At 44.4% G+C, this 26,979-nt stretch overlaps 1 protein-coding gene across 2 annotated transcripts in view; it reads right to left on the minus strand.

Moving 5' to 3' along the window:
* LOC141049744 (alpha-2-macroglobulin-like) overlaps positions 1-26,979 on the minus strand; it is a 262,253-nt gene that overhangs the window by 209,957 nt on the left and 25,317 nt on the right. For both annotated transcript variants that reach the window (XM_073546471.1, XM_073546470.1), the window contains exons 4-7: positions 21,099-21,151; positions 20,886-20,906; positions 20,517-20,670; positions 20,171-20,255 (exon numbers count right to left, since the gene is read on the minus strand). In XM_073546471.1, coding sequence (XP_073402572.1) covers positions 20,171-20,255; positions 20,517-20,670; positions 20,886-20,906; positions 21,099-21,151 — 313 coding nt within the window. The remainder of the gene's footprint in view (positions 1-20,170; positions 20,256-20,516; positions 20,671-20,885; positions 20,907-21,098; positions 21,152-26,979) is intronic.

Consider the following 26,979-nt stretch of genomic DNA (forward strand, 5'->3'; position numbering starts at 1 on the left):
TATCTGCGTACTCAGGACAAATTGAACAATAACTTTTGCAGTTCAATTTCTCCTGTTACCCTTGGTAAAATAAAAAAAATTGAACCTGAAGTATTTTTTTTATGAAAAAAAGTTAGATGTTCATTTTTTTTAAATATTCAAAAAAAATCCTGTGATGCACCTAAAGGGTTAATAAACTTCTTGAATGTGGTTTTGAGCACCTTAAGGGGTGCAGTTTTTAGAATGGTGTCACTTTTGGGTATTTTCTATCATATAGACCCCTCAAAGTGGCTTCAAATGTGATGTGGTCCTAAAAATAAAATGGTGTTGTAAAAATGAGAAATCGCTGGTCAACTTTTAACCCTTATAACTTCCTAACAAAAAAAAAATTTTGGTTCCAAAATTGTGCTGATGTAAAGTAAACATGTGGGAAATGTTAGTTATCAAGTTTTTTGTGTGCCGTATCTCTGTGATTTAAGGGCAAAAAAATTCAAAGTTGGAAAATTGCGAAATTTTCAAAATTTTCGCCAAATTTCCGTTTTTCTCACAAATAAACGCAAGTTATTTGAATGAAATTTTACCACTAACATGAAGTACAATATGTCACGAGAAAACAATGTCAGAATCACCAGGATCCATGGAAGCGTTCCAGAGTTATGACCTCATAAAGGTACAGTGGTCAGAATTGTAAAAATTGGCCCGGTCATGAACATGCAAGCCACCCTTGGGGGTGAAGGGGTTAATGCATCCCATTATTTTATTTGTTTTAGCAGCAGCTGCCTGACACTGGCCACTAAATGTGAGTTTGTTGTCCACCCATACACCCAGGTCTTTTTCAGTGACAGTTTTGCCCAGTGTTTTACAATTAAGCACATAATTATACATCTTGTTTGTTCTACCCAAGGGCATGACCTTACATTTATCCCCATTAAAGCTCATTTGCCATTTATCAGCCCAAGCTTCTATTTTACATACATCCTCCTGTAATATAAAATTGGCCTCCTCTGTATGGATTACCCTGCAGAGTTTAATGTCATCTGCAAATATTGAATTTCTACTCTCTATGCCCCCTACAAGGTCATTAATAAATATGCTAAAAAGAAGCGGGCCCAATACTGACCCCTGTGGTACCCCACTGCTAACCGTGATCCAGTCCGAGTGTGCTCCATTAATAACCACCCTTTGTTTTCTATCCCTGAGCCAGCTCTTAACCCACTTACACATATTTTCCCCTATCCCCATTTTTCTCATTTTATGTATCAACCTTTTGTGTGGCACCGTATCAAAAGCTTTTGAAAAGTCCATGTACACCACATCCACTGCATTTCCTTGGTCCAGTCCGGAACTACCTCTTCATAAAAGCTTATCTGAATAGTCTGACAGGAACGGTCCCTTGTAAACCCATGTTGATATTGGGTCATGAGGTGAAAAGTCCATGTACACCACATCCACTGCATTTCCTTGGTCCAGTCCGGAACTACCTCTTCAGAAAAGCTTATCAGAATAGTCTGAAAGGAACGGTCCCTTGTAAACCCATGTTGATATTGGGTCATGAGGTTATTCTTCTTCAGATACTCCAGTATAGTATCTGTTAGAAAACCCTCAAGGATTTTACCCACAGTTGAGGTTAAGCTTACAGGCCTATAATTTCCAAGTTCAGTTTTTGTCCCCTTTGAATATTGGCACCACATTTGCTATACGCCAGTCCTGTGGTACAGACTCTGTTAGTATGGAATATTTAAAGATTAAAAATAATGGTATATCTATGACTGTAATAAATTCCTGCAGTACTCGGGGGTGTATACCATCAGGGCACGGGGATTTGTCAATTTTAGTGATTTTTAGACGCTGCCATACTTCCTGCTGGGTCAAGCAGGTGACATTTAATGGAGAATTTTTATCACTGATCATGTTATCCATCATGGGATTTTCTTTAAATACTGTTGGAAAAAAGTCATTTAGCATATTGGCTTTTTCCTCATCCTCATCCACCATTTCACCGAGACTATTTTTAAGGGGGCCAACACTATCATTTTTTAGTTTCTATTTATGTAGTTAAAGAATATTTTGGGATTATTTTTACTTTCTCTGGCAATGAGTCTCTCTGTCTCAATCTTTGCTGCCTTGATTTGCTTTTTACAGAATTTATTTAATCTTCTGTGTTTATTTAATGCCTCCTCACTACCTACTTGCTTTAATTCTCTAAATGCTTTATTTTTGTCCCTTATTGCGCCCCTTATAGCTCTATTTAACCATAGTGGTTTCCTCCTATTTCTAGCATGTTTATTCCCATACGGTATATATTGTGCACAGGTCCTATTCAGGATGCTAATAAACATCTCCCATTTTCTTTGTGCATTTTTATGTCTCAGGATATCGTCCCAGTTAATTGCACCAAGATCATCTCTCATCCGTTGGAAATTTGTCTTCCAGAAGTTTAGTGTCCTAGTTACCCCTCCACTACACATCTCATTAAAGGATACATGAAAACTTATTATTTTGTGATCACTATTACCCAAATGACCCTCAACCCTTACATTTGATATGCGGTCTGGCCTGGTGGTTAATATTAGGTCTAGCAGTGCCCCCCTCTTGTTGGGTCCTGAACCAGTTGTGAAAGGTATTTGTCTCTCATAGTTGTCAAAAACTTATTACCTTTGCTGGAACTGCAGTTTTCGGTTCCCCAATGTATTTCGGGGTAGTGGAAGTCACCCAAAATAATGACTTCTCCTTGAGTTGCTGCTTCATCTATTTGCTTTATGATGAAATGCAATAACGGACGATCAAAAAATCGTTTCTGCACATAAATGGTACCTTTAAAAATGTCAGCTTGGCACGCAAAAAATAAGCCCTCACCCAACCCCAGATCACGAAAAATTGAGACTCTACGGATATTGGAAACTTTGGAATCTTTTTCCACCACTTAGATAAAAAAGAACCTAGACATGTTTGGTGTCTATGAAGTCGTAATGACCTGGAGAATCAGTTTTAGCATTTAGTGAACCTAGTAAAAAAGCCAAACAAAAAACATGTGTGAGATTGTACTTTTTTTGCAATTTCACCGCACTTGGAATTTTTTTCACATTTTTGAGTACACGACATGCTAAAACCAATGATGTCTTTCAAAAGTACAACTCGTTCCGCAAGAAATAAGCCCTCACATGGCCATATTGACAGAAAAATTAAAAATGTTATGGCTCTGGGAAGAAGGAGAGCCGAAAACAAAAGCACAAAACTGAAAAAAGCTCCGTTCATTAAGGGGTTAAAAAGATGAATATCTCTGTTCCAATACATAGTTCAAGAAAACAGATTGGAAAGTGTATATAAGAAATCATAATTGCCATACTTTGCACTGACGAGGGCCAATAGCCCGAAACACCGTGTCTGCAAATTGAGATTCTGATTTGGCTTTTATCCTAAGTCATATTACAAGACTCGTTAAAGGGTTGATTGTGACTTGTAGGATCGCTACTACCAATAGGTGGCGCTGTAGAGTAAAAGTCCTCTTTCTCTCTGAAGAGGCAATTTGCATATTAAATTTCCCAGAGGAGCATTGCACGGCGAATAAGCCTCCTTACCTTGACAAGCCAGAGCTGGTATGTCACTCTCCACAAGGAGAAACCTTACCCCTTAGACCTCAGTCCAGAGCCTCTCACCTAGCCAAATCAGATCTCATACTTTGCACTGACGAGGGCCAATAGGCCGAAACACCGTGTCTGCAAATTGAGATTCTGATTTGGCTTTTATCCTAAGTCATATTACAAGACTCGTTAAAGAGTTGATTGTGACTTGTAGGATCGCTACTACCAATAGGTGGCGCTGTAGAGTAAAAGTCCTCTTTCTCTCTGAAGAGGCAATTTGCATTTTAATTCATGCATCCACACAAGCAAATCGATTGCAGAATAGTTTTCAACAAAATAGATTATTGGAAAGGAAACATACTGTGGATTCTAGATTTGTTAGAGAAAGCCAAGAAGGATGTAGGAACTGTTGATTAGGAAATTCTTCTGATTTAAAAAAAATAACTTATCCACCATGTATTTCAGACATCTTCTGAAAAATAACTCAGTTTGTCGACATTAAGCCTGATACCCCATGGATGGTATACTATAGAGTTTGCGTAACCAAAAACCATATTACATCCTGCCTTTTGAAATCTCTATATATAAAACTGAATGTATGTATGCATGTGTGTGTGTATCACCAACCAATCATGAAGCATCTTTCATTTCACCACAGTTGTTCAAAAGAAGCTGAGCTGTGATTGGTTGCTATGAGCAACAGTTTTCCTTGCAACCAATCACTAAGCATCTCTCATTTCACCAGAGCGGGTTAAAAGAAGCTGAGCTGTGATTGGTTGCTATGAGCAAGTTTTACCACTTGACAACACCTCAGCAGACACTGACATGGTGGGAGAAATCTAGCATCCCCAGGAACATAAGCTCCCAGCCATTGTCTGTCCCCCAGAAAGGAGCACAGAGCACATGACAGAAATGAATCCCCCCCTCCCATGCCCATATACACATCATACATCCTCCATCCTATAGGCACATCTTCCCTCTTAAAGGGACCTTCGGTATGGAAGTCAGGGCAAATCCATCTAGCGCTTTGGTTTTGACCCCAGGCCTCTCTTAAAGGGATCCCCGGTATGGAAGTTAAGACCGTTCCACTCAGCTCTGTGGTTCTGACCCCAGGGTCTCTTAAAGGGATCATTGGTATGCAAGTTAGGGCAAATCCACTCAGTGTTTTGGTACTGATCCCAGGCCTTTCTTAAAGGGATCTCCGGTATGGAAGGCAGGGCAAATCCATCCAGTGCTTTGGTTCTGACCCCATGCGTCTCTTTAAGGGATCCCCGGTATGGAAGTCAGGGCAATTGCCTTCAAATGCTCTGGTACTGACCCTAGGCTCTCTTAAAGGGATCTGCTGTATGGAAGTTAGGGCAAATCCCTCAGCGCTCTGATTCTGACCCCAGGGTTCTATTAAAGGGATCATAGGTATGCAAGTCAGGGTAAATCCATTCAGTGCTCTGGTTCTGATCCCAGGCTTTCTTAAAGGGATGCCCGGTATGGAAGTTAGGGCAAATCCACTCAGCGCTCTGGTTCTGACCCAAGGCCCCTCTTAAAGGGATCCCTGGTATGGAAGTGAGGGCAAATCCACTCTGCACTTTGGTACTGACCCCATGCCTCTCTTAAAGGGATCCCCGGTATGGAAGTCAGGGCAATTGCCTTCAAATGCTCTGGTACTGACCCCAGGCTCTCTTAAAGGGATCTCCTGTATGGAAGTTAGGGCAAATCCCTCAGTGCTCTGATTCTGACCCCAGGGTTCTATTAAAGGGATCATTGGTATGTGTGACGAGCATCAGCTTATGCTGAGTCGTTTTTCTTTAGAGAGTGGACCCTCTGAGCCATCGCACCCACCCACCTAGGGCGAGCTGACCTTGTGAGAAGCCACCCCCTATACAGGGAGTGTCAGGGGCAAGACCAAGGGGGTGAGCCACCACGACAGCTGGGACCAGACGGCCAGCTCACAGAAGCAAGACAAGGCGAGACAAGACATAAGTTCAAGATAACTACATTACGGAACACTCCAGGGTAACAACAGGTGCAAAACGTAAACACACAAGGAACACATAGCAAGGTGCGTGCAGGGCACGTCAAGGTCCATAGCATGGTACGTGCCATGTGGCACGCCTGGGTACGGGCAAAGGCACAATGGCATCAGACTCCGGACAGCTGGCAACGATCGACATGATCAGGGCATCAGGCTGCGGACATCAGCTCCGGACATCAGGCCGCAGTCATCAGGCTTACGATCTCTGGCAGCTATAGGCAGGTTCTGGGCATCTGCCAGGCAAACCAGGGTTTAGGCAAGGAGGCACGACAGATCTCCAGGCATGGTGCGTGTTAGGGAACACGCCGAAGTCCAAGGCAGGATTCCAGGCAGGGTGCTTGCTAGGGGCACGCCAGGGTTCAAAACAAGGTGCAAGGCAAGAGAGACACGCCAGGGTCAGGTTCAAGAACAGGGTTAGGGCCTGTTCGTGCAAGAGGGCATGACAGGGTACATGGCAAAACCTGCGCGTACTTTTACAGAAGCACGGAGAGGTATGCCACGGGGCAGGCGAGGGCCTGCGTGTGCTAAGAGAAGCATGGAGAGCACAGTGCAGAGACAGCGTGAGTGCAAGGAAGCACAGAGAGCACGGCTGGGGCACTGGCTAGCTGATCGGGCTGTGGCACTGACAGACGGGCAAGACTCCAGCGAACCCGGCTGAGGCATGGCAGGCGACACAGCTGTCACTGACCGACGAACACGGCTGAGGCACAAGCAGGCGGGCACGGCTAAGGCGGGCATGGCTGAGGCACAAGCAGGAGGCTAGGAAGGCCAGGCGCGTGCAAAGGGCACATGAAGCAACAAGTAAAGGAAAAGCAAGACACAAGGCAAGGCAAAGCATAGTCCGGAACATGGAGCGGAACATAGGCAGAAACACAGAGTCTGGTCAGAGCGAGGACAGAGCTAACAGCGGAGCGTAGGCAGTAGCCCAGATCTGGGCCAAGGCAGAGCCTTTGGACTAGTCAGAGAGTGTGCTAGAGAGCACCAGAGGACAGAGTCTAGCAGCGGAGCGTAGGCTGAAGCCCAGAGCCGGGCCAAGACAGAGCCTTGGGATTAGACATAGAAATGTGCAAGAGAGCACAAAAGGTAAGAGAGGAGGAATGGTGCATGTGCCAGGAGGCACTACAGGGCACCATAGGAAGAGAGCGAGGCAGAACAAGCAAAGACCGAGAGCATAGGAAGGAACACGAGGCAGAGCATAGCGAAGGCAAGACATGGCAGAAACAGGCAAGGCAGAGAACACAGGAAGGACTACAAGTCAAAGCATGACAGAGACAAAACATGGCACGAAAGACAAACACAAGACAAGGCACGGACAAGAGACGGAGTACAAGCACGGAGCGTGTGCAGAGACGCACGACAGGGCAGAGTGCAGGGGCACAGAATAGAGGGAGCGACCCAGCAGACCAAGCAGCTATGCAGGGAAGCAACACAATACTCAGGCCCTGACCATAGGGAGGGGCGGTCTGATATAGGGCATTAACACCTCCACTTCCGGGTCAGTACCAGGGGAGAACATCCAGTTCAGGTCCTCCAGGATCACAGAGACCAGTCACATGATCAGGGGTTCCAGACATGCAGAGATGATTGCAGAACCAGACAGTGCTGGAACATGAAAGGACACATGATCAGGGGTTCTTGGAACACAGAGATGATCACAGAAGGCAGAGGAGAAACGCAGGCATCTTGCAGCCCAACAGTCATGAGGTGAGGGTGCACACTGCTCTAGGGAACATGCAGGATAGAAGACATGTGCACCGCTCCAGGGGTCATGAGGCAAAACAGACATGGCGGACATGACAGACATGGCGAGCATGACAGTATGCATGTCAGGGCAAATCCTCTCAGCGCTCTGGTTCTGATCCCAGGCTTTCTTAAAGGGATCTCTGGTATGGAAGTTAGGGTAAATCCCTCAGCGCACTAATTCTCACCCCAGGCTTCTGTAAAAGGGATCATTGGTATGGAAGTTAGGACCGTTCCACTCAGCGCTCTGGTTCTGACCCCAGGCTTACGGGATGATGTGGGATATTAGAGGTACTAGTCCGGCGGCTGTGACGGGATGATGTGGAATATTAGTGGTAGTAGTCCGGTGGCTCTGGCTGACAGGATGATGTGGGATATTAGGGGTAGTAGTTAGGTGACTTTCACGGAATGATGTGGGATATTAGGGGTAGTAGTCCGGTGGCTCTGGCTGATGGGACGATGTCGGATATTAGTGGTAGTAACTGAAAATCTCAAAAGAAAAATGACTGAGGGGTTCCAAACTAAAGCAATAAACCAGAAAGCACTAAAAAGGGAAAACCCCTAAAATATAACTTTTAATTTAATAGTTAAAAGGGAACATATATATGTGAAATCACAAAATACCAGGGGGTCAGAAAAAACACTTACATAATCTACATATTAATAAAGGTGTATATACCAAAAGGGCCAAAAGACTATAATGCCCTAATAATCCCTAATAAGGCCCTTCCTAACTGCGGAGGTTGGCACCCTAGTTGTTGACGACATGGCGCCCCTGCTCAACGTCGGCGTCCCTAGTAACGCCCTAGACCACCCTACGTATACAAAAAGGGACACAAAAAGCAGAAAAAACACACTCACACCTAAATACCGAAAAACTAATAGAAAAGTGCTATAGTGCTGTAAACTTATCTCGTAGTAAAGTTACCCTCAAAAAATTGAAGTCTTATCTCGGAATAATGCCAGGGTATAAAAAAGCAGCTTAATGACACATCTCGTAGTCAAAAAATACTTCAACGCTGCTAAAGGGCAGACAAATCATTCACTATCCCTCAAAAATGTCTACAGTGAAATATGCAGAAATAAGGTGCACATAAAGCACTTAATGATAAATATCCAACCTCAGGACAATCCTGTTGAGTAATTATTAAAAATATCAAAAATATCAAAAGTATATATAATCCACATGCAAAATCTATTGCAGACAAATAGGGGTATAGAGTAGCCCAACAAAATATGTATTGTTCAACATCTTTATCAACGATTTAGATGAAGGAATTGAGGGTAAACTGATTAAATTTGCTGATGACACAAAGCTAGGTGGGATAGCTAATACTAGAGAAGAGAGAGAGAGGATTCAAAAAGATATAAAAAAAACTGGAGAAGTGGAAAGCAACTAACAGAATGGTTTTTAACAGGGAAAAATGCAAAGTACTACATCTGGGCAATAAAAATGAAAAAAGCATATACAGAATGGGAGGAATAGGGCTAAGCAACAGCACATGTGAAAAAGACTTGGGTATACTAATAGATCACAGACTGAATATGAGTCAACAGTATGATGCAGCAGCAAAAAAGGCAAATGCAATTCTAGGATGTATTAACAGAAGCATACAGTCTAGATCACATGAAGTCATTATTTCCCTCTACTCCTCTTTGGTCAGACCTCATCTGGAATATTGTGTCCAGTTTTGGGCACCATATTTTAAAATAGACATCAACAAACTGGAGCAAGTTCAGAAAAGAGCGACCAGAATGGCGACCGGTCTGCAAACCCTGTCTTATGAGGAAAGGTTGCAGGATTTGGGAATGTTTAGTTTGCAAAAGAGAAGACTGAAAGGAGACTTAATAGCTGTCCACAAATATCTAAAGGGCTGTCACATTGTAGAAGGATCAACTTTATTCTCATTTGCACAAGGAAAGACTAGAACCAATGGGATGAAACTGAATGGGAGGAGACACAGATTAGATATTAGTAAAAACTTTTTGACAGTTAGAGTGATCAATGAGTGGAACAAGCTGCCACGAGAAGTGGTGAGTTCTCCTTCAATGGAAGTCTTCAAACAGAGGCTGGACAGACATCTGACTGGGATGATTTAGCGAATCCTGCTTTGACCAGGGGGTTGGACCAGATGGCCCAGGAGGTCCCTTCCAACTCTACGATTCTATGATTCTATGACGGGGGTAACAATGACCCTATGTAACAAGGGGTAAAAATCCACTTCAGCATGTAATAGAATATAGTGGAATTCCTTTGTGCATGATTGACATACAGAGTACAATCCTCCTTGCAAATATAGTTGATTCTTAAAAAGAACACCGTCTCATGAGGCTACTACAGTTACCTCAATCATAATAAAGCATGTGGTATAACAGTCTTCCAAGTGCAATGTGCAAAAATAATACTTATCAGCCATTGGTGATAGCGGGACCCCTTGCTACAGAGGGTCATTGCTACCCCCGTCTTTTTTCTATTGTTGGGCTATTCTATACCCCTATTTGTCTGCAATAGATTTTGCATGTGGATTATATATACTTTTGATATTTTTGTCTCTCATTGACTGTGCAGTGTGCTTAATAATTACTCCACAGGCTTGTCCTGAGGTTGGATATTTATCATTAAGTGCTTTATGTGCACCTTATTTCTGCATATTTCACTGTAGACGCTTTTTGAGGGATAGTGAATGATTTGTCTGCCCTTTAGCAGCGTTGAAGTATTTTTTGACTACGAGATAAGTGTCATTAAGCTGCTTTTTATACCCTGTCATTATTCCGAGATAAGACTTCAATTTTTTGAGGGTAACTTTACTGTGAGATAAGTTTACAGCACTATAGCACTTTTCTATTAGTTTTTCGGTATTTATGTGTGTGTTTTTTCTGTTTTTTGTGTCCCTTTTTGTATACGTGGGATATTAGGGGTCCGGTAGCTCTGGCTGACGGGATGATGTGGGATATTATAGTGAATGTGGCTATGTGGAGTCGGTGGGGCTCTACACTCAGCTTTATATATATAGATATAATCATTATTATTTGTTATAACTAACCGTAGTTAGTTACTATGCCCAGGCAGCGCCAGGCTCTTCAGCTAGCCTATATATAAAGTGGAGTGTATGTATGCGTGTGTGTATTTATCCAGCCACGCTCACTCCACATAGCCCTGCCCACTATGCATAGCCACACTCACTCCACACACAAAGCCCCGTCCACACGTCCTACGTTGTTAGTGCACACGGGCGGAGACACATTCACCTCGAAAACCACCCTGCAAAACTCACTGGCTGTGATGTCCCAGACGCTGTGAGCTACAATCAGGGCCAGCCGCCTTCAGAGTATCAGTGCGCAGCAGGAACAGGCCACATCTAGCTCTGCCGTGTCTAGAATGGAGTTGCTCCTGTGAGGCATGACGATGGGGAAATAGCCAATATATGAGGTAATATAATTTGATGCATAAGGTGAGATCCGATATATGAGGTAATATCCCATATATGTGGTAATACTTTATAATCTCAAAGATGCGGAAACTGTCAATATATGAGGTTATGTAATCTGATATATGAGGTGAGATCCCGTATATAAGGTAATATAATCCAATGTATGAGGAAATAGCCAATATATGAGGCAATATAATCTGATATACAGTGTGAGATCCGATATATGAGGTAATATAATCCCATATATTAGGAAATAGTCAATATATGAGGTAATATAATCTCATATATTAGGAAATAGTCAATATTTGAGGTAATATATTCCAATGTATGAGGAAATAGCCAATATATGAGGTAATATAATCTGATATACAGTGTGAGATCCGATATATGAGGTAATATAATCCCATATATTAGGAAATAGTCAATATATGAGGTAATATAATCTCATATATTAGGAAATAGTCAATATTTGAGGTAATATATTCCAATGTATGAGGAAATAGCCAATATATGAGGTAATATAATCTGATATACAGTGTGAGATCCGATATATGAGGTAATATAATCCCATATATTAGGAAATAGTCAATATATGAGGTAATATAATCTCATATATTAGGAAATAGTCAATATTTGAGGTAATATATTCCAATGTATGAGGAAATAGCCAATATATGAGGTAATATAATCTGATATACAATGTGAGATCCCATTTATGAGGCAATATATGAGATAATATCCAATATGAGGCAATATCTGTTGCACGAAGTAATATAATCTCCATATATGAGGCAATATAATTTTATATGAGATAATATAAATATAATCCAATATATTAGGTAATATATGCTATATGAAGTACCGTAACATAATCCCAAATGATGCAATATAATCCGATGTACGAGGTAATATCCAATATATGAGGTAATATAATCCCATATATTAGGTAATTTGTTATCCAATATATGAGGTAATATCCAAGATATGATTTGATATCCAATATATGAGGTAACATAATCAGATATGTGAGGAACTATCCAAAATATGAGGTAATATAATCTGAGAAATTGGGTAATATAAACAAATATAAAGCAATATCTGATATGAGGTGAAATAATCCTATGTTAAATAATATAATCCAATATATAGGGTGATACCCGTATATGATGTGATATAATCCAATATGTGATGTAATATAATCTGATATATGAGGTGATATCCGATATATGAGGTGGTATAAAAATCCCATTTATGAGGCAATATCCTATATTTATGAGGCAATATAATCTGATATATGACAAAATATCCAATATGAGGCTATATGGGTTGCATGAGGTAATATAGTCATCATATATCAGGCAATATAATCCTATATGAGAAAATATAATCCAATATATTAGGTAAAATCTGTTAGGACTCTTTCAGACGTCCATGTCTCCGGTACGTGTGGTGACAGTTTTCACACATACTGGAAAACATTTGCACACGTAGACCCATTCAAGTGAATGGGTATGTGCTTATGTAGGTGTTTCCACGGATCGTGTGTCCATGGGCTAAACACGCTGACATGTCCGCTTTTTAACAGCAGCGCGGTCTGCAAAACTTCTTGCACACTGATGACACATGAATGATATCCATGTGTTATCAGTGTGACACATACCGGCGACTGGGAATCAGCGGTACTGTTCGCACTGTTCCCTGGCGCCAGGTGCTGAAGACCGCTTTCATAGTTCTCCCCTGCTCACACTGCATGATAACATTTTCATGGTGATCTGCAGTGAACTCACTGAGTTGTACTGAGATGAACGCACTGACTTTTTCTCACATTGTTGAGGTCACCGCAGTTCAGCCCGGCTGGGAGCGCAGCCTCAGTGACCCGCGGTAACCTCAATGAGGTCACTGCTGCTCACTGTTGCCTCACTCGCAGCAGCTCATTCATCAGTGGTTCTCAGCCTTGACAGTCGTATCTTGGCAAGTTGAAAACGTTATCCCCAAACATGGATTACGGCGAGGGACAGAACAACGGAAAGGTCAGGGATATGGTTGTTTTTGGGTTTTTTTTATTACAGGAGACGAGGGTGTCAATGGAATGGGCGTTAGGTGAGTATGACTGTGTTTGTTATTTATAAATAAAAAAAGGACAATTTTTTTTTCAAATAAAAGAATTTATACTTGCTGTGTGATTATTTACAATACAACTATAGGATTAGTAATGGATAGGTCCAAGGGAGGAGCCTCATGGATTACACTGCTGTGGTCATAACAGGAAGTTGCTGTGCATGTGTGAGGGGAAGAGATGAGTGAGGTGAAAATGAGAGGAGTGAGGGGAAAATGAGAGCTGTGAAGTGAAAATGAAGCAGTGAGAATGAAAAATGAGAGGTCAGAGGGGAAAATAGTGGAGTGAGGGGTAAATGAGAGGTGTGAGATTAAAATGAGAGGTGTGAGGGGAAAAATGAGAGGAGTGAGGTGAAATATGGATTTTTGTGATAACTCACCCTAAAATCCTTTTCTCCGAGACGCTCATTGGGGGACACAGGAACTGTGGGTGTATGCTCCCACCATCTGGAGGCTGACACTAAGTAAACAACACAAGGTTAGCTCCTCCCCTGTCGTATACACCCTCGCCCTGCTTGCGGGCGGAAACTAGTTTAGTTCAAAAGCAGTAGGAGAACAACGAAAATCAGCCTTAGGCTATGTGCACACATAGTTTTTTGTCTCTGCGGATCCTGTAGAGAAAACCGCAGGTAAATCCGTAGGACAAAGTCCTGCGGTTTATCTGCGGTTTTGCATGCGGTTTAGCTCTGTGGTTTTACACCTTATAATGGATGAGGTGTAAAACTGCAGCGTTTCTGCACCAAACAATTGACATGCTGCGTTTTGAAAACTGCAGCAAAACCGCACGGAAAAAAATGCAGCATGTGCACAGCTTTTTTTTATTTCCATAGGAAATAAAGGTACTGTACAATGCAGCAGAATCTGCTGCGTTTCTGCAGAGCCAAAACCACTGCGGAACCGCAGCAGAAACCGCAAAGTGTGCACATACCCTTAATGTAGAAAACAATATGTCTGGAAAAGAACCACCCTGACACCCACAAAAAAACAATGCACATTAATTAAATAAACAAGAGCCAACTGGCTAATAGGGTGGGTGCTGTGTCCCCCAATGAGCGTCTCAGAGAAATGGATTTTACAGTTTATCACAAAAATCCATATTTCTCCTTCGTCTCATTGGGGGACACAGGAAGTGTGGGACGTCATAAAGCAGTCCCTGGGTGGGAGAATGACTCACCGATCCAAGCTACATGCACCTCATGTTTAAAGGTGCGCCACTGCTGCTTGGAGAATCCTTCTACCCAGGCTCACGTCTGCCGAAGTCTGAGTATGGACATTGAAATGTTTAGTAAACGTGTGCAGGCTAGACCAGGTTGCTGCTTTGCACACCTGCTCCGCTGAAGCCTGATGCCGAAGCGCCCAAGAGGCGCCCACTGCCCAAGTAGAGTGCGCCTTGATCCCTGCTGGAACCGGCGCACTCCTGATGCGATAGGCCTCCTGAATAGTTAAACAGATTCATTTGGCTATGGTCAATTTTGAGGCTGCGAGTCCCTTCCTGCGCCCTTCAGGCAGCACGAACAGCGTGTCTGTCTGGCGAAAAGGTGCCGTCCGCGACACGTACCTCCTGAGTGCTCTCACCAGGTCTAACGTGTGAAGAGCTTTTTCCACGCGATGTACCGGTGCAGGACAGAATGAAGGCAAGACAATATCCTCATTAATGTGGAATGAGGACACAACCTTCATCAGAAAGGGGGGAGCTGGTCTAAGCACCACTTTATCCTTATAGAAGGCGAGAAATGGTGCTCGGCAAGACAGAGCTGCAAACTCCGAGACCCGCCTAACGGAGGTAATGGCTACCAAAAATACCACCTTTCAGGAAAGGAACGACAAAGAAATATCCTGTAGCGGCTCAAAAGGAGCTTCCTGACACTCAGGACCAGGTTAAGGTCCCAGGTGTCCATCGGCGCATTATAGGGTGGTACCAAATGAGAGACTCCCTGGATGAAAGTCTTCACCTGCATATTGGTAGCAATTTTTCGATGGAAAAAGATGGAAAACGTCGATATCTGTCTCCTAAGGGAACTCGGGGCCAGACCCGAGTCTAGGCCTGACTGGAGAAAAGCCAAGATGTTGGGAACAGAGAATGTCAGGGGAGAAAGACCATGCTCTCGACACCAAGCAAAGACCTTCCAGGTGTGATGGCAAATTCTCACTGAGGAAGCCTTCTGGGCGCTAACCATTGTAGTGACCACCTCGCGCCCAAACCCCGCTTGAGTTAGAATCCAAGATTCAACGGCCATGCCATCAAACACAGGGCCCCTGAGTTCGGGTGGAAGATCGGTCCCTGGGACAGTAGATCTGGGCGTTCTGGCAGTCGCCATGGGACGTCGGTGAGCAGCTGCACTAGGTCTGCATACCACGCCCGACGGGGCCACTCTGGGGCCAGTAGGATTGCTGGAACCTCTTCTGTTTTGATCTTTTTGACAACCCTCGGAAGTAGTGGCAGCGGGGGAAACAAGTATGGAAGGCGAAACTGGTTCCATGGTAGAACCAACGCATCCACGGCGAACGCTCGAGGGTCCCGAGACCGAGCGACGAACACGGGCACCTTGATGTTCACTCTGGATGCCATCAGGTCCACATCCGGTGTTCCCCACCGTTGGCAAATCTTCTGGAAGACCTCGGGGTGCAGAGATCATTCCCCAGCTGCGACCTCCTGCCGGCTGAGGAAGTCTGCTGCCCAATTTTCCACGACTGGGATGTGGACTGCCGATAATACCGACTGGTTCCTCTCGGCCCAGTGAAGCACGTGTGCCACCTCACGCATGATTGCCCTGCTGCGCGTGCCCCCTTGATGATTTACATAAGCAACTGCCGTGGCGTTGGCTGACTGAATTCGAATGGGACGTCCTGCTAGGAAGTGCTGAAGAAGCTGCAGTGCCCGCCGGACCGCTCGTATTTCGAACAAATTGATCGGGAGGCATGCCTCCTGTTGTGACCATTGCCCCTGAGTCGTGTGGTGGCGAAAAACTGCTCCCCAGCCAAGGAGGCTGGCGTCAGTTGTGACCACTAGCCAGTGATCTGGGGGAAACGGTTACTCCTGAAGAAGGGAGGTTTTGTTCGTCCACCACTCTAGTGACTGCCTGACCTGAGCGGACAGCCGGCACTGCTGATCGAGCGTGAACAGGTTCTTGTCCCAAGATGACAAGAGGATGTGCTGCAAGGGGCAAAGATGAAATTGGGCAAACGGAATCGCTTCCATTGCTGCCACCATCTTCCCTAGTACCCTCATCCCAAAACGAATGGCGTGAGGGACTGGCTGCTGAAGCTTCTGGACCCCTTGCCGGAGCGCTAGGGCTTTGTCTTGAGAGAGAATTACCAACCCTCGGGAGGTGTCGAAGATCATCCCTAGGAAGGAAATCCTCTGGGCTGGGACAAGGGACGATTTTTTCCTGTTGACCAACCACCCTAAGCGGGAGAGCGTATCCAGTGTAATGTTGACATTCTCCTCGCATGCCCGAAAAGAGGGACATTTCACCAAGAGGTTGTCTAAGTATGCCAAGACGACTATGCCCCGAGAGTGTAAGACTGCCATCACAACTGCCATTACCTTTGTGAACACTCTGGGGGCAGTGGCTAGCCCGAAGGGCAGTGCTGCAAACTGGAAATGTGGCCATTGATGGCGAACCGTAGAAACCTTTGATGTGGAGGAAAAATGGGGACGTGCAGGTAGGCATCCAGGATGTCGACAGAGGCCAAGTACTCTCCCTGCCCCATGGCCGATATAACTGAACGGAGAGATTCCATTCTGAAATGTTTGATCCTGATGAACCTGTTCAGGAGCTTTAGATCTAAAACCGGCCTGACTGTTTCATACTTTTTGGGGACTGCAAACAGATTGGAATAAAACCCCTGAGCCTTCTCTTGCTCTGGTATGGGAACAATGACTCCGTTGTTTTGGAGTGAATTGATGGCCCCTAACAACGCCTTTGCCCGGGGCTCCACTTTGGGAAGTCGGAACAGAAAAATCTGTCTTGGGCGGTACCTGTAAACTCTATCTTGTACCCCGAAGACACCAGTTCCACCACCCATGCATCGTGCGCTACCTTGACCCAGACATGGCGAAAATAGAGCAGGCGGCCGCCTACCCTGCTGATGTCGCCTAAAAAGTGCTCCGAGTCATTTAGCTGAGGATCTCTGGGCCCTGGTTCCCCTTGACCTGGGCTGGCGAGCGCGCATCCTCCCCAATGGGTTGGCTCTATATGAGAACTGTCGCTCCCTATCCTGGTTGGAGCGACTTGGTGCGGCCGAGCTGGCTGCTGCGGTCCACCCGGGGTTGCGAAAGGCCCGAAAACGTGCTGGAGCCTGGCGAAACGGCTGTTTAATCTTTTGCTGCAGGAGGAAGCTGCTTTTTCCCCCTGTAGCATCGGAGATGAGTTGATCCAACCTTTCCCGGAACAGGCGGCCTTCCTGATAAGGGAGGGAAGTCAAGGACTTCTTGGAAATAGCATCAGCTCGCCAAGTTCTTAACCATAGGGCTCTCCTAATGGCTACTGCGTTTGCGGCTGCAAGTGCCGCACAATTGGCTGCATCCAAGGAAGCATTGATTAAATAATCTCCAGCCATAGCTGGACCCGCGACCTCTGATACCTCCGCAGGCAGGTCTCTATCCTGCAAGGCTTTGTTCAATGACTCTGACCATGACATCATGGCCTTGGCTACCCACATTGCCGCGAACGAGGGAGAGAGAGCTGAACCTGATGCCTTAAAAACTGAGAGAGCCAAACTCTCTATGAGCCGATCAGTGGGGTCCTTAATGGACGAGCCACTAAGTACAGACAACAAGGTCTTCGAGGCCAAGCGCAACACTGACGGGTCCACCACTGGGGATTCCGCCCATTTCTTAGAGTTCCGGGGCAAAAGGATATCTTGCCTCTATTGTCTTCTGACCCGAGAAACGCCTATCCGGCCATTCTCTGTGACGCTGCACTATGTCCTCAAACTCTGGATGAGTGCCAAACACTCTATGTGGTCGCCTAGTCGGCTTAAAGGATACCTTATGGCTTGAGGCCATGGTGACATCATCCTCCAGCCCCAGGGTCTGATTAACAGCATCAATGAGGCTGTCCACTGTTTCCCGACACCCCGGGGTATCTAAGTCCAGTGGCTCGATTGAGTCACAATCTGAACTCTGCCCGCTCCCCACCACTGGTGAATGAGAGTGTGATGCTGAACTCACGGATGCCAAGGCACCGGATGGGCCGGGAGATACCGTGTTGGTTTGCTTCCTTCGCACCTGCCTGGCATGAGAGCGGCCCCTGCAGGCCGGAGGCTATTGTGAGGTGGAGGACCCCTCCCAGATAAGCGAGCCACTATCCCTGCCCCTATCTGGAGCGCGAAGAGACTCGATCGCCTTTGTAAGCGATGCCATAGACTGCGATAGTGATAGAGCCCATTCCGGAGGATATGGATTGTTGGACTCGGTCGCAGGGGAGGGCTCCTGGGTGCGTTCGGAGTCGCAGGCTTCGCACAATTTGCTGCTCTGCGCCCTCGGAAAGGAAGCCCTACAGGAGATGCATGCAGCGTTGAGGAACATGTGCATCTTCCCATTTCCAGGCATATTGTCTCTGCCAGGTGTCTGTACTGCCCTACTGGAGACTTGCGGGGAGGAGGGGGGCGCACCCCTTGAGAGTCATTAGTGTGCTTCCTGCAGATGGGACTGCACTTACCCAGTCTTGCGTCCCCCGCAAGCACCACCGATCCTGGGTCCTGCTCGCTGTAAACGCTGTGGGGCAGGCCAACCTCTCTTCCCGGTCACGGCCTACCCCGACATGAAGCCGGGGGCTCAATTTATCCGGTGCCCACCCAGGCTCCGGAGGGCAGGCCGCCGGAAGTGACATCGCATGGGGAAGACGGGACTTCCGCCACGGCCTACCCCCGGCCGAAGCCGAGGGCTAAATTTTCAGCATCCGCCCGCAGGGGGCGCGGCCGGGGGCAGCGGTCGGCAGGCTGCCACCAAGCAGATGCCGCTGGGTCACTACCCCCACCTCCATCCCGCCACTATGGGGAGAAAGGACGGGCAAGGGGAGCGCGGCCTTCCTGGAGCACACCGCTGTCCCTGCAGTCCAAGTGCCCTTTGCAACAGCTGCATGCAGAGCTCCACTGCTACCTCCAGAACCCTCCCCACGCTGCCTGTACCTCCATTCAGGACGTCTTCTCTGACAGGTAGAGGGAAATAGGGGTGGGGGGAATCCAGGATGGTGCTGGCCTCCTAACTCCATCCAGCTTCTAGGGCCGAGGAAAGGGATCGTCCACCGCCTTGCAGCACCGCCGTCTAGCGTTGGTGGAGCAGTGGGGGCCGCTTGGACCGTCTTGTGCAGCCCATGGTTTCTGCACCTAGGGGTGATCAGGGCTAGGTCCGGCATCATGTCCCACGTCGCGGGAGAGGATACTTGGAGGGCCACTCGCACGTGCTCGCCCGTTGATGGTTTGGGGAAATCGGACCCTTTCAATAGGATCAGTTACCCCTGTCTAATCTTCATAGAGAGAGAAAAAAAAAATTCTGGGGAAACTGCCCAGATCTGTCCCACGGTGCGGGAAAGGATACGTGGAGACGATGCTCAACACGTGCTCGCCCGTTGTTGGTTTGGGGAAATTGGACCCTTTCAATAGGATCTGTTTCCCCTGTGTAATCTTCATGGAAAAAAAGCAAGAAAGGTCTGGAGAAAAAGACCAGACGTGTGCCTCCATAGACACTAAGCAAAAAACTAGTTTCCGCCCGCAAGCAGGCAGGGGAGGAGCTAACCTTGTGTTGTTTACTTAGTGTCAGCCTCCAGATGGCGATAGCAAACACCCACAGTTCCTGTGTTCCCCAATGAGACGAAGGAGAAAATGAGAGGTAATCATTTATTTAATTTGTGTTGCAAATCTGTAGTGTTGAGTATATGATGTGAAATGTTTTATGTGCAATATAATCATTATAACTTCTTATAACTAACCACAGTTAGGTACTATGCTCGGGCAACGCCGAGTTCTTCAGCTAGTATATAAATATTTATAAGGGAACCTGTCACTTGACACAAGCTGCCCAAACCGCCGGCATCATGAAATGCAGCCTGGCTGCACGACCGCAGCCAAGTATGATATTTTATGAAACGCCCCTACAATTCCGAGAAAGTATAAAAATCCCTTGATTGACAGGTCTTTCGCTATGGCAGCTGCTGGGTGGGAACTAGAGGTTTTACTTTTGAGTGTATTTGGTCCACTATGAGCATCAATATTTGCAGATTGAGCAAGGGCAATTAAAAATTAGCAAAGCCTAGAATGTACTAAGAATGTTTATAGTTTTTAAGACTTACTTGCCACAAACTTGAACTGGAAACTGTTTACTGTTAAACATAACATAATTAGGAAACTGGATATCGACCTCAAATTTTGGAAGAACTGAAGAGACATAATGGACACGAGTTAAAAACCATGAAAGAGGTTGTCTTGGTTTAAGTTTTAATTTCCAGTAGGATTGAAGAATCAGAAATGACAAACACACCTATTCACCCTACCTGGCAGCCATAGAGAGGCAACGCTGCACCTGAAATGTGTCAGTTTGTTATTTTCTGCTTGCAATTCCACGGGCAATCAAAAGTTAAACCCGTATGGCCTCTTTGAGCAAACACATGTTAGATATTGGACAAACGGTTTCCTCACCATATTCTTCTACAGTGAAGGTATAGGATTTGCCTTTCAGTTTAATGGAATATTCCCCCAAGGTGGGCTCAGAGGAAAGCACGAGAGAGAACTCAGCAATCCCTTGATTGAGGTTCACGTTTAACCATTGACCAATCCTGTTTTTTTCTGGGTCCTGAAAAGATCAAACTCAAAATTGGACAATGATCTAACTTATAAATAATTTTTTTTTCAAATGTTAGCAAAAATAACTCATTCTAAAAAATCATTAAAAAAATACACAAATCAAAAAGATTGACGATGTTTATGTTTCTAATCATTTGATCTACGCATCCAATATGATGCCTTACATTATTGCTGTTACCATTATTTCTTGATATATTTTCTTACCTGTACTTCTATCACAGGGATCTAAGGAAAAAACAAACACTTTTTTGTTTTAGAATATTCTCACGTTTTTAAAGGTAAAAATGTTGCTATTTTACTTAATTGAGGACCACTACTATGTCTGTGTGCATAAGACCTAACACCAACCAAATTTAAATGTATTTGTTTTCCTTTTCTTTTATTCTGCTATCACTTTTATTTGTGACTGTGACTTACCAAAATATTTTCTGGTTGGAAATCTTCATTAATGGACAGAATTCTGAAGTTTACTATGACAAAAAAAAAAATCAGCGTCACTGAAAAATTCTTTAAATAAAGGTTGACCAAAAATTTCCTGTAAGTCCCTATAGTGTTTATACTGACAGATACAGTGGGTATGGAAAGTATTCAGACCCCTTTAAATTTTTCACTCTTTGTTTCATTGCAGCCATTTAGTAAATTCAAAAAAGTTAATTTTTTTCTCATTAATGAAGCCTTCAAGCACTCCAAATAATGTCTATTATGGAGCACTGGGTGACCTGTGCAAAGCCAGTGAGTTTCTTGTAAAAAGACGACATGCGGGTTTAAGCGGGTAATATGGTCTAATACTTTTCTGCGCTTCACAGGCGAATTCAGACCAGCCACATTCAAGGATAAAAGTTTGAGAGAGTCTACAGTGGGTACGGAAAGTATTCAGACTCCATCTTGACTGAAAAAAAAGAGAAATGTAGAAATTTTTGCAAATTTATTAAAAAAGAGAAACTGAAATATCAAATGAACATACTGTAAGTATTCAGGCCCTTTGTTCAGTAATGAGTAGAAGCACCCTTTTGATTTAGTACAGGCATGAGTCTTCTTGGGAAAGAAGCAACAAGTTTTCTACACCTGGATTGGGGGATCCTCTACCATTCTTCCTTCCAGATCCTCTCCAGTTCTGTCAGGTTGGATGGTGTAATTTGGTGGACAGCCATTTTCACGCCTCTCCAGAGATGCTCAATTGGGTTTAGGTCAAGGCTCTGGCTGGGCCAGTCAAAAATGGTCACAGAGTTGTTCTGAAGCCATGCCTTTGTTATTTTAGCTGTGTGCTTAGGGTCATTCTCTTGTTGGAAGGTTATACTTTGGCCAAGATCGAGGTCCAGAGCACTCTGGAGGAATTTTTCATCCAGGATATCTCTGTACTTGGCCGCATTCATGTTTCCATCAATAGCAACCAATCATCCTGTTCCTGCAGCTGAAAAACAACCCCATATCGTGATCATCCAACCACCATGATCACTGTTGGGATTGTATTGGACACGTGATAAGCAGTGCCTGGTTTTCTCCACACACATCACTTAGATGGTCTATCTTCGTCTCATCAGACCAGAGAATCTTATTTCTCATTGTTTGGGAGTCCTTCATGTGTTTTTTAGCAAACTCTATGCAGGCTTTCATATTTCTTGCACTGAGGAGATGCTTTTGTCGGGCCACTCTGCCATAAAGGCTCGACTGGTGGAGGGCTGCAGTGGTAGTTGTCTTTGTGGAACTTTCTCCCATCGCCCTACTGTATCTCTAGAGCCCAGCCACAGTGATCTTGGGGTTCTTCTTTACCTCTATCACCAAGGCTCTTCTCCCACGATTGCTCAATTTGGCTGGACGGCAAGGTCTAGGAAGACTTCTGGTGGTCCCAAACTCCTTCCATTTAAGGATTATGGAGGCTACTGTGATCTTAGGAACTTTGAGTACCCCAGAAATTCTTTTGTAACCTTGGCCAGATCTGTGCCTTGCCACAATTCTGTCTCTGAGCTCCTTGGCCAGTTCCTTTGACCTCATGATTCTCATTTGGTCTGACATGCACTGTGAGCTGTGAGGGCTTACATAGACAGGTGTGTGTCTTTCCAAATCAAGGCCTATCAGTTTACTTAAACACAGCTGGTCTCCAATGAAGGAGTAAAACCATCTCAAGGAAGATCACAAGGAAATGGACAGAATGTGACTTAAATATGAGTGTCTGAGCAAAGGGTCTGAATACTTATGACCATGTGATATTTGGGTTTTTCTTTTTTAATAAATTTGCAAAAATTTCTACATTTCTGTTTTTTAAAAGTCAAGGTGGGCTTTTTTGAATTTACCAAATGGCTGCAATGAAACAAGGAGTGAAAAATTTAAAGGGGTCTGAATACTTTCCATACCCACTTTACATCTGTAAATGTGATGATACAGTACCCCAGATGCTCAGTAGGACTACCAGCTGCTTATTTGTAGCCTATATAAACCTTATGGAGCAACTGCCGTTGAATTCATTGGAAAGAGGATGGTACCAAATCATGTGATAAATAAAACCCCTTACTGTCTTTTTGGAAATATTTTTGATGAAGTGGCCACCATAATGTTTTTTTTTTACAGTGGCACACACTAGAGATGAGTATCAGACAAAATTTTAATTCACCAGCTTGTGCGTATTTTCAAAGGAAATTTGATTTGGAGAGAAGTTAATCTCTGCAAATTGAATGTCCCTTATTATTCTCTGTAGTCTTTTCAAACCCAAGACTTAATATGTAAATTAAAAAAAAAAGACTCCTTATGTTCACTGTACCACTCACTTCTCTGGCCTATCTGCTCTTTACCGTCCTCGTCGCATCTTCCTATCACCACTGCGTGTGCTGAAATCCCTGCCTATTTATGTTAGACAGGGGTCAGACATGCGGGAAACTCACACGAGTCTCGCATGTCAATACCCGGAACTGCCGCCGGCACTCAGGCCGGAGTGTGCGGCTGCAAAGAAATACATGCAGCCGCACGCTCCTGTCTGAGTGCCGGCGGCAGTCCCGGGTATTGACATGCGAGACTTGTGCGAGTTTCTCGCATGTCTGACCCTGGCCTTCTGAAATGTAAAGTGCTGCGGAATATGTCGGCATTATAGAAATAAAATGTATTATTATTATTATTAGGCAGTATCTTCCAGCTCTAGGACATTTATATGTACATAAGGTCACTCAGCATGTCCTGAGAATGTGATCTTGTGCGCACATGGGATTTCAGCACCAGTAGGGGAACAGCGAGGGGCTAGATAGGTGAGCGTTAAGGTTAGTATAAGTGTTTTTTTTATTTTTAATTTTTGATGGACCTTTTTGGTTTAGCAAAATAGCAGCCAGTGTCACCATGTTGCTGAATCCAAGCGGAAGCGTATTACAAAAAAGATACATTTTTGCAAAATTAAATTTTTGTAAAATTTGAGTTGATTTCCATTCCACTTGAATTAATTTGCTTATCTCTAGACCAGACCTAATCTTTCGATATACAGCAGTACATCACTAAATTCATGATACAATCAATGACATTTAGTTCCCTGACACCAACAGCGCTCATTTTGCCCTACATAAAGGACACTGCCACCGCCATGTTTCACTGTAGGCACTATGCATTTAGAAAAATGATTTTAGAGAAATGACCATCACTCTCCATTCAACATCCATACTCTAAAAGAGCTCGTTCTTGAAGAATGGAAAATGATAACTGTTGTAATATGTTACCAACTTGTTCATGCCATGCCTAAAAAACTTGGTGCTGTCTTTAAAAATTATAGCGATCATACAAAATACTAGATGTTGTTTTTGATGGTGGGAGTACGCATTTTTGCATTAACTAATTTGAGTCAAACTAAAGAATTTGTAGTGAAAGTTATATTATAAAGCTTACTTTCATGTTATGCGTTAAAAAATGTTTTATGAAACTCAGTCTTGTGAAAATTTTCAAAACGGGTGTACTCATTAATGGTGAGCACTGTGGATATATACAGTGGTGAAAAAAGTATTTAGTCAGCCACCAATTGTGCGAGATCTCGCACTTAAAAAGATGAGAGAGGCATGTAATTGACATCATAGGTAGGCCACATCTATGAGAGTCAAAATGAAAAAACAAATCCAGAAAATTACCTTGTCTGATTTGGCAAGATTTATTTTGCAAATTATGGTGGAAAATAAGTATTTGGTCAACTAAAAACATGCAAGATTTCTGGCTCTCACAGACCTGTAACTTCTTCTTTAAGAGGCTCTTTTGTACTCCACTCATTACCTGTAATGGAACTTGTTTGAACTTGTTATGAGTATAAAAGACACCTGTCCACAACCTCAAATAGTCAAACTCCACTATGGTGAAGACCAAAGAGCTGTCGAAGGATACCAGAAACAAAATTGTAGCCCTGCACCAGGCTGGGAAGACTGAATCTGCAATAGGCAAGCAGTTTGGTGTGATGAAATCAACTGTGGGAGCAATAATAAGAAAATGGAAGACACACAAGACTACTGATAATCTCCCTTGATCTGGGGCTCCACACAAGATCTCACCCCTTGGGGTCAACATCATCACAAAAACAGTAAGCAAAAATCCCAGAACCACACGAGGGGACCTAGTGAATGACCTGCATAGAGCTGGGACCACCGTAACAAAGACTACTATCAGTAATTTACAATGCCGCCAGGGACTCAGATCCTAGAGTGCCAGATGTGTCCCCCTGCTTAAGCCAGTACATGTTCGGGCCTGTCTGAAGTTTGGAAGAGAGCATTTGGATTATCCAGAACAGTGTTGGGAGAATGCTATATGGTAGAAACAAAACTCGTCATGTTTGGAGGAGACAGAATGCTAAGTTGCATCCAAAGAACACCATACCTACTTTGAAGCAAGGGGATGGCAGCATCATGCTTTGTGGCTGTTTCTCTGCAAAGGGACCAGGATGACTGATCCGTGTACATGAAAGAATGAATGGGGCCATGTATCGTCATATTTTGAGCACAAACTTCCTTCCATCAATAAGGGCATTGAAGATGAAATGTGGATGTGTCTTTCAGCATGATAATGATCCCAAGCACACTGACAGGGCAATGAAGGAGTGACTTCGTAAGAAGCATATGAAGGTCCTGGAGTGGCATGGCCAGTCTCCAGATCTCAACCACAAAGAAAACCTTTGGAGGGATTGGAAAGTCCATGTTGTCCAGTGACAGGCCCAAAACAACACTGCTCTAGAGCAGATCTGCATGGAGGAATGGGCCAACATACCACCAACAGTGTGTGCCAACCTTGTGAAGACATACAGAAAACGTTTGACCTATGTGATTGCCAACAAAGGTTATGCAACGAAATATTGAGATGAACTTTTGTTAATGACCAAATACTTATTTTCCACCATAATTTGCAGAATAAATCTTGTCAAATCAGACAAGGTGATTTTCTGGATTTGTTTTCTCATTTTCACTCTCATAGTTGTGGTCTACCTATGATGTCAATTACAGGCCTCTCTCATCTTTTTAAGTGGGAGAACTTGTACAGTCGGTGGCTGACTAAATACTTTTTTCTCCACTGTATGGTCATCCAATGATTGTGATGTGATATGCATACGGTTTCTGAATTATTACTAGTATCCTCTTTGCAATCTTTGACATATATTTATGTCAAAGGTCGGGTCCCTGCCTTTGATGCGGTCTCGCACGACGAGCCCACATCTTTCCGGTACTTGATGACTGATTTAATCAGCCATCATGTGTTTTTAACAGCAGCTGTGAGTGGCGAGGTGCAAAGTCCACGACTATTACCCAGTTAAATACTGCTGTCATTCACTGACAGTGTGATTTAATAGCAAGACGGAAAAACGTCATTCCATATTCCCATCGGCACCCCCAGGGCTGGACTGGCCATCTGGCAATTCTGGCAAATGCCAGAAGGGCCTGTCTGGTCATGTGCTGCCTTGTCTGCTACGTTGTTTGCAGAATAGGTGTTCTCAGGACACCCATACTGTTAAGAGTTGTGAAGGAGCACAATGTCTCTGACTCAGGAACTTACACCAGCAGGCTACAGGTATCATTATAAACATTGGTCTTGTAGTAAATCTTACTTTCCTCCATCTGGGGTAATATTAGTAATATATCCACATCTGGTGCTTGGGGACGGGGGCCGCATGGGCCTGTGTGATTTCAAATGCCAGGGCTGAATTTCAGACCCAGTCCGTACCTGGGCACCCCTCCCACATGATTGTGTGGCGCCGAAGGAATGTCATGACAGCTGGGGGTCTGCTGATGACTCCCATATCTGTCATTATGATCCTTTTGTAAAACCTAGCCTTGAGCTGGCATGCCTATGGGATTGT

This window comes from Dendrobates tinctorius, unplaced genomic scaffold (assembly GCF_039654945.1).
Source record: "Dendrobates tinctorius isolate UK_male_01 unplaced genomic scaffold, ASM3965494v1 ptg000147l, whole genome shotgun sequence".
In the NCBI taxonomy this organism is placed as follows: domain Eukaryota; kingdom Metazoa; phylum Chordata; class Amphibia; order Anura; family Dendrobatidae; genus Dendrobates; species Dendrobates tinctorius.